This window comes from Gavialis gangeticus, unplaced genomic scaffold (assembly GCF_001723915.1).
Source record: "Gavialis gangeticus isolate Ggan-Ray unplaced genomic scaffold, GavGan_comp1, whole genome shotgun sequence".
Classification (NCBI taxonomy): Eukaryota; Metazoa; Chordata; order Crocodylia; family Gavialidae; genus Gavialis; species Gavialis gangeticus.
The window spans coordinates 67,353,824-67,362,405 of record NW_017728992.1 but is presented as its reverse complement, the minus strand read 5'-3'; the positions used below and the strand labels follow the sequence as shown (position 1 = coordinate 67,362,405).

At 44.0% G+C, this 8,582-nt stretch overlaps 1 protein-coding gene across 2 annotated transcripts in view; it reads left to right on the top strand.

Moving 5' to 3' along the window:
* Positions 1-5,990, top strand: part of LOC109302407 (glyoxylate/hydroxypyruvate reductase B-like) — an 8,506-nt gene extending 2,516 nt beyond the window's left edge. For both annotated transcript variants that reach the window (XM_019523973.1, XM_019523976.1), the window contains exons 3-6: positions 1,230-1,401; positions 3,567-3,745; positions 5,176-5,272; positions 5,556-5,990. In XM_019523973.1, coding sequence (XP_019379518.1) covers positions 1,230-1,401; positions 3,567-3,745; positions 5,176-5,272; positions 5,556-5,712 — 605 coding nt within the window. In that variant the 3' untranslated portion in view covers positions 5,713-5,990. The remainder of the gene's footprint in view (positions 1-1,229; positions 1,402-3,566; positions 3,746-5,175; positions 5,273-5,555) is intronic.
* Positions 5,991-8,582: the final 2,592 nt, after the last annotated feature.

Genomic DNA, 8,582 nt, shown 5'->3' with positions numbered 1-8,582 from the left:
TTTGGGGGGGGGGGGGTGTCAGGAATAGAGGGGACTTTTCTCCAGTGTAACCAAAGCTGTCATACAAAGGGCTTTTAATTGTTATAGGTAAAAATTATTTTTCTTTTAATATTTCTACCTCAGCTGATCAAAAGATAAAAAATGTACCAGTATTTTCTGTATTGTTAATGATTCTAGGATCTGCACTTGGCCACTAAAATTAGACACTGTGAATATGATCATTTTGTATTTTGTCCTGCCACTCTTCACTAATGTCCTTCTTTTGAAGTCTGTAGGCTCACCTAATTTAAGTTATCAGAGACCTTAATCAATTGGGAAACACAATTACATTTTCACCCTGCATACCCACTGGGACCCCAACAACCACAGGTTTTTATTATGTTCTTTGTTTTCCAATAGCTTAGTTATTTGCTTATTCTCAGTCCTTGTGCTAGGCCTGCTGCACTGTAGTCTTGTGACCTTCCTAAATAGGGACCCTGAAGCATAAGCCATCCATGGCAACTGAAAGCAGAAGTGTGTAACAAATTATTTTCAATGCTACCTTCCTTCAGTCTATAATGAATACTGTTTTGGGACTATGTTGTGTTCAAAGAATACAGTAGTATGCAGGTCTTTGCTACAAAATGGCATTTTTCATCCAGCACAGGTGAGTCTGAAAGATGTGGACTTCCAAGCATCAGCTATCTCGTGATTGTCACAACTTAGGCAACCTCATCTTGTCTCTCTGTAGCCCTTCTGGGATGTAAGCTGGGGAGCAAGATTTCTCTGAGTTTTTCTCCACACCACAAAGAAGTCAGGGAGCAGCCAAGATGCCTGACTTTCTCTTTGTATCCAAGCCTGAATGGAACAAGTGGCAGAAGGAGGTGGTGTCTCATGCTGTATCAGCATGGGAGACATTGGAAAGAGACTGGGGAGACAGGGTGGGTGGCAGGGGATAGAGGATTGCACATGGCATGGGGAACAGAGTAGGAGCAGAGGCTGAGAGCTGAAACACCCACAGATTAGCACAGGTTACCAGGTGGAATTGGGAAGGCTGTTCCAAGGTCTGTTTGACTCTGAACATCTCTTCCAGCTTGCCCACCGGTTGCCAACTGCCACATACCTACAGCAACTCCAGGTGGCCCCCACAATCCTCCAGCTGTAGCTGAACCTAAAAAGAGCATTCTGTCTACTTGTTCCTACATACTGAAGCCAGTCTGTTTCTCACATGGACTTTTTCATCTTTTTAGGCTGTCAAATTGCTGTTTCCTTAGACACTGAGTGTTTTGCTCCTGACTGGCTGGGAGAGGAAGTCACTGGGGCTACCCTTGGGATCATCGGGATGGGAAACGTTGGGTATAAAATTGCTTTGAGGGCCAAAGCTTTTGAAATGAAAATTCTGTACCACAACAGAAAGCAGAGGTAAACTTATAATCTGTTGCAATATTTTAATTGAGAGGGGGAGAGTGATTATGTGATTATAGCAAAGAACTGAGGAGGAACAGAGTTTGATTGATGTAAGTTAGGCTTAATTCAGGTCCATATTTAGGTGCTTAAACACTAAGTTTACCAACCTAACTTTGTAATGTGTTTTTTTTTTTAATTGGGTTTGTTTGTGATTTGCCACAGAGGTACCTAGCAAAGGAAAACAGGGCTTCTCCCCTTTCTATTTGCTTATGATCTATACAGGTCAAGTGTTTTTTACATTTCCTCCCCCTTTTTTTTTAATTGGATCTTATTTCAGTGGGACCCTCCAAATTATTATAGCACTTCAAAAATAAAAAGGCCAAATAACTGAGAAGAATGTTGTTTTTTGGTGATACTACTCAAAGCTCTTTGTGAAATCTTGTTCCTGTTGAAGTGAATGTGAATTTTGCAGTCTGTTTCAGTAGGGCCAAGATTTTTTTTTTTAACCAATTCTAACTCCTAGGAGAAAAGAGGTTTATATTAAAAGTCCAGTTCAATATTTCTTCCATCAAAAGGATGAGAGAGTTTGCAATGTGTATTTGAGATCACTGAAGCCTTGTTTACACTGAGCATTTTAATAATTAGTGGCCAGCAGCTAGTACAGAGTGTATTTATGAGCACATACCAGAACTGTTAGAAATTATGATTTTCACTGCTGCCACTTTGCCTGTGTTTGAAACTGTGATAAACTTTCTTTGTAATTTTTTATCTTACCTTTAATCAAGGAGTAGGGTATACATATTCAAATAATACGCATTTGTCTAAGATGCAACCCAGATAAACATACTGCAGAATTTTGAGTTTTGTTCACCTCCTGATTCATCTGCTTCTTGGTTGTTGTTTTGGATTGCCCAAGAAAATAATTTGTGTTTTAAAGGGAAAAGAGCCATAAGTAACACTAACCCTGAAGTTTCACTTCGAGTGGAGCACAGATTTTTATTATTTCACACTTAACTCCTTTTTTGTACCCTTTTGTACAATGGGACCCTAGAAGTACAGGTCCCGTTGTAAGTCAGTTGGACTTATGTTCCTGGCCATCACAGGTGCTTTTGACAATCTGTTCTTTAGTTCCCCAAATCTAACTGGGTAAGTTTATAAAGCAAAGGAATGACAGCCACATAACAGTTCCCTGTCATAAAAAGCTGGATCTGAAAATGTGCTTCCATGTTCCTGACTTCACCAAGTATTGAACATTTTGTTATGTCCAAATCCTGGATCACCATTGACCCTGAGGGATTCCTTTGCTACTTTCATCCTTCATAAAATAACGGATTTGCTGAAGGATGGTAAAGAGATCAGGTTCCCTCTAAGATGCGCGCATGCGCAGCCACGCACAAGTAAAAGTCTGGCCGCACACCAACTTTTTAAGGCTGCACACCCGCCGGGAGAGGAGCTGGGCTGTGGCGTGGGACACTTACTGAAGGTAAGCTCCTCCCAGAGGCGAGGTGGAGACTGGGGGCTGGCATGGGCTCTGCCAGCTCTGGGGAACTGCTGTGCTCCTCTGCATCGCCTCAGGGAGCGAGGAGCCACATGGCATCAGGGCTGGAGAGTGGAGCCGTTCCCTGGAGCTGGCATAGCCCATGGAGCAGTTCCCTGGAGCCAGCAGAGCCCACGCCAGCCCCAGCCTCCATCCCTGCCTTGCCTGAGCTCTGGGAGGAGCAGCTGCCTGCCCTGAGTGAGGCTCTGTTGGCCCCGGGGAAGTGCTCCAACCCCCAGCCCTGATGCCATGTGCCTCCTGACTCCCCAAGGCAATGCAGGAGAGCGGAGCAGTTCCCCGAAGTCAGCGGTGCCCGCCCCAGCCCCTAGCCCCAGGCCCCCAGCAGAGCCAGCCCCAGGCCCTAGCCCCCAGGCCTCAGGCTCCACTGCCTGCCCGGAGTGAGGAGCTTACCTTCAGTAAGTGTCCGACGCCACACTGATAGGGGGAGGCGGGACTGAAGCGGCGTGCTCACAGACCGCTACTCCTTAGAGGGAACATTAATCAGGACTGCTCCACAAACCCAGGGATCAGACATCCTTTGTTTCTCCTTGACATCAGCTTTGTTACCTAGTGATACTGTGGAAAAAAGGTAACATTTTTGTAAGCATGACTTTCGGCTATGTGATTTTTATTTCTCCATTAGAAAAGAGGAAGAGGAACAGGCCATTGGTGCCATTTATTGTAAAAAGATAGAAGACTTGCTCCAGCAGTCAGACTTTGTCATGTTGGCTGTGACCCTGACACCTCAGACACACAGACTGATTGGGAAAAGGGAACTGGAGCTGATGAAACCCACTGCTATTCTCATCAACATTTCCAGAGGTAGAGTATAGGATAACAATTTACTGGGCTGGCTGCAAAATGTTTGTCATCCCATGTCCTGCCTGTCAGAGTATTGGTCCAATTTGTACTGGGCAACATTATTGTCACTGTCATCAAAGACAGTCAGGCAATGTAGAGGTTCCTCCCTCCTTCCCCAGGGAGTTGCTTGGGTCCAGATGGAGGAGGATGGGTGTATGAGACAGTGGTTGGTGAGCTAGAATGGTCAGACTCTAGCAAGACAGTGGTTGATTAAGAAAGCATTAAGACCTAACTGGAACAAAGGATAGATAGCATGGATACTGGTGCTGAAGGCAGTGTGTGCCCTACCCCAGAAAGAAAGAAGGTTTAGAATCTTAAGGTGCAGACAAAAGTGCAGCGCCTCACTGGAACTCGTAGCACCTACACAGAAAGTGCTACGAGTTATAGCAATCCCCCAGACCCAACAGATGTTTACTGTTGTGTCCTGGGGGCTGAGGGATTCAGCAGCAATTTGAAGTGGCTGCAAGTCTGCAGCAGCTCTCCCTGAGCTCTGCCCCTCCCCGCTCCCAGCCCCAGCCCCAGCTCAGTCTTCAGAATTTCGGGGAGGGAAGGGAGCAGAGGGAGTTCAGTTTGGATTTTTTTAGCTGGTGTTGGATGATGGGGCCAGGTGGATTGGAGCCGCTCCAAGGTGGCGGGGCTCCAATCCACCTGCCCCAACTTTCAGCACTAGCTGAAAAAACCCAAAACCAAACTCCCTCTACTCCCTTTCCCCCTCCCATTCTGAAGACAGCACCAGGACCAGGGCTTAGCTGCATCAGCCCAGCCTTGCTCCCAGTACACACAGGCAAATGTTAGTGAAGATGCTCCATTTTGGAGTGTTTTCATCTGAACCCTTATGCAATGAGGATTCAGCCTGTTGCAGGACTGGGCCCTTTAAAACCCTCTGCAGCTTTGCACTTGTGTTTGGTCATAGCTGTAGAGTTCTTTCAGGGGCAGAATCTGGAGAAAATTGTTACTTCTGTCTGTGCCTTTAATAACAGCACACTTCTGTTTTCAGCATTTCTACATTAAATCTCTCTGCTTTGTTTAAAGGCTCAAAGTCTGGTTCACACTTCATGTGTTTTCCAATTCTGAGAGTAAATTAAGTTTGAAATTGTTATTTTTTTCCTTATGTGTACTATGAGAAATAGCATTTACCCACTTTACAGGGTAGTTTCAGGATTAGATAATGTTTTGAAAGCACAATGACAATGTAAAACACAAGTGTTAAGTAATAATAAACATTACTATGTACATGTAACTGCACAGCTAAATCTGTTTGTACTTTAATTTTAAAACTGAAATATTTTTTCTTGATTACAAAATCTCTTACATTTCATTTACAATCTTTCTTTTCATTGTTAAATTGCTATCTGTCTGTGATACACAGAAGAGATGCTGTTTTTTTGCAGGTCTAGTAGTGGACCAAGAGGCACTGCTGGAAGCTCTTCATACTGGTATTATTAAGGCGGCAGCTTTAGATGTCACCTACCCTGAACCACTGCCCAGGTAGAGAGCAGTATTTATCTATCAAATATTTTAAATGTAGAGGACACAAAATAAGGTCAGCAGGTGGGAATTTTGCAGGATGGAGAAGCATCCAGTTGTTTTGTGTTACGCATTATGATGGGAGACCTTCTGAAATGCACAGTATGGTAATACAACAAATTCAAACAAAAAGATGTATGTAAATTTAAATGCATGCTTAAGTGCTGTGCTTTGAAGTGTGACCATTTTTAATACCAGTAGGTGGATTAACCAGACCTTTCCTTTCTGTTCATTTTTTTTGCAGAGATCATCCATTATTAAAATTAAAGAACATCATCATAACTCCTCACCTTGGCATAAAAACACACAAGACCACTCGCATGATAACAGAGGAAGCAGTTGCAAATCTACTGGCAGCTCTTAATGGTCTTCCAATGCCCAGTGAAGTGCTTCCTGACTGACATATTTAAAAGGATGTCACAACTATAAAATAATATTATTCTGTAACAGTTGGAATGCAATCTTGTTACTAGAAATATGTGAAACTCTTCCTTTTACTTGAACTCAAAGCCAGTTGTGATTTTTTGGTTGTACACATACATACAGCTGTGAATGATTTGTATATGTTACTGTCTCAGGTGGATAAAAACATTAAGTAGATCTGTGACAGCAGTTTGCTGATGATGATTGCTAGTGTATATGCAGTACAAAATAAATATGTTCTCTCAGGAAAGTTAAATGAGACAATCACATTGTATTTTTCAATATGTTAAAAAGCCTACTTTCAGCTGTGGTGAACATGTCTGACCTTGTTGAATCCCTTCTTGGTTTATCATTGTGCAGTGATTTTTTTTAAATACAAGAGACCACCAAACCAAATTTAACACTTTCTAAATTTTAAAGCCTTCAAAATCTATATCCCAGAAAACTTTAATGACCATTTTAAGTCATGTTGCACAATATTTAGACAAGATAACATTTTGCAAATTGTGTTGATTTTGGAGACTTTTAGAAATAGTATTTCCCTTTAAGACAGAAAACAAAAAAATAATGCCTTCTAAATATAAAAATAGATTTTCTATCAAATTTTATAAGTCATCCCTTAAATGTTCCCTGAAACTTAGTGGCCAGCTAGGGGCTGTGCTGTTCTTGACCTGCTGCCCACAAACAGGGAAGAATTGGTAAGAAATGTACTAGTAGCTGGCAATTTGGGCAGCAGTGACCACGAGATGATTGAGTTCAGTATCTAGAGGAAAGGAAGGATGGAAAGCAACAAAGTAAGGACACTGGACTTCAGAAAAGCAGATTTCAACTTGCTCAGGGAACTCATGGGCAGGATCCCCTGGGAAGTCAGTCTGAGGGGAAGAGGAGTCCAGGAGAGCTGGCTGTACTTCAAAGAAGCCTTACTGGGAGTGTGGGAACAAACCATCTTGATGGGCAGAAAGACTAGCAAGTATGGCAGAAGACTAGCTTGGCTTAGCGGGGAACCAAATCACAAAACGGAAGCTTGTAAGTGGAAACTTCGACAAGCAACTAGGGAGGAGTATAAGAGCATTGCTTGGGCATGCAGGGATGAAGTCAGGAAGGCCAAAGCTCAACTGGAGTTGCAGCTAGCAAGGGACATGAAGGGTAACAAGAAGGGTTTCTCCAAGTATGTCAGTAACAAGAGAAAGATCAGGGAAACTGTGGGTTCCTTACTGAATGGGGGGAAGGGCAAACTTGTGATAGAGGATGCAGAAAAGGCTGAAGTGTTCAATGCCTTTTTCATCTCAGTTGTCACAGGCAAGGTAAGCTCCAGACAGCACAGTCTGGGGAAGAGGGGAGCAGCCAACAGTGATGAAAACAGGTTAGGAACTATTTAGTACAAGCTTATGGGGCCTGATGGGATGCACCCAAGGGTGCTGAGGGAGTTGGCTGATGTGATTGCAGAGCCATCGGCTATCATCTTTGAAAACTCATGGCTATCAGGAGAGGTCCTGGATGATTGAAAAAGGGCAAGCATAGTGCCCATATTTAAGAAAGGGAAAAGAGGAGTCAGGGAACTATAAACCAGTCAGCCTCACATAAGTCCCTAGAAAAATCATGAAGCAGACCCTCAATGAAGCACCCTCATTGAGCTGGGTCATAGCAGCCCTGGACTGGCAGGATGGCCCCCAGAGCTCCCTGCCAGCCAGTGCTGCTCTACTCTGGATCCACATGCTGTGGCCCCGGGCACGTGTGAAGACGCTGCACCCAGGAGCAATAAACTCTGGTGCAAACTGTGGTGAAGTTTATTTAGCCAGGCTAATTTCATGTGTTGATGGGCTCATAGTGTAACAGAGAGGACATAAGTCTCTCCAATTTGATCAGAACCTCTCTTATTTTAGTGTGTAATAATCTTAATAATTCTGCTATGAAATTAAATTAAATTAAAAGGCTGTGCACAGTTCTGCCTAGTACCTTAGCATTTACTCAGCTCACCACAGGGGAGTTTGAATGGTATATGCCTTATTTTGGTGCTTGCCATACATAATTCCACTTCTCAGCAGGGTTAATTAATCTGGGTGAAGCATTGTGCAAAAACTGCTGTACTGCTTCCAGTTCAGGAGCTAGCACAATCAGAGTTATTTCAGGCACATCTGCATAGAGCTGCCTTATACCATTGGTCTAAATGGCACCAAACTTGCCTGGAACCCTGGGCCAGATCCAGGCTGCAGGGCTTCTTGTGGGCTGGATCTGGCTGCTGTGGCCACTAGAGCAGTGGTTGCAGTGGTGACAGTGGCAGCAACCACCACAGCTACACAATGACCACTGTGGCAGGAGGAGGAGTGGCTAGTGCAGCAGCACCAGTGGTGGCAATGGAGTAAGGGTCAGTGGGCCAGGCAATTAACTGTAAATATGGCACCTCATTTAGACTTACTCTCTAAATAATGTCAGGATGCCTGTAATCTCAGCCAGTCCTCTCTAAGAAACCTGTTTGAAATGAGTTGCATCACAGCAGTTCTCTTTGGTTACTCCTTTGTGATTTACAGGGTGTGTCTACATGTGCATTATATACAGGAGCAGCTTACTCACAAGTAAACTACTTGCGAGTAAATGCTCCCAGGCATGTCTACACATGTTGGAGCAGTAAACTGCTCTCACTTCCTGGGGCCCTGCAATGGGCCCCTGCCACCACTAGGGGGAGCTCTGGAGAGACTCTTCCAGGCTCAGCTCCACCAGAGCTGAGTGGGGAACAGGCTGGGGAGCTGAGTGCAGTCATGTTTAATACATTCATAGCTCTTTCTCAGCTAAGACCTGGGGGTTACTACCATCTCTCTCAGCCAAGAAATTCTTACCATTCTACTCAATA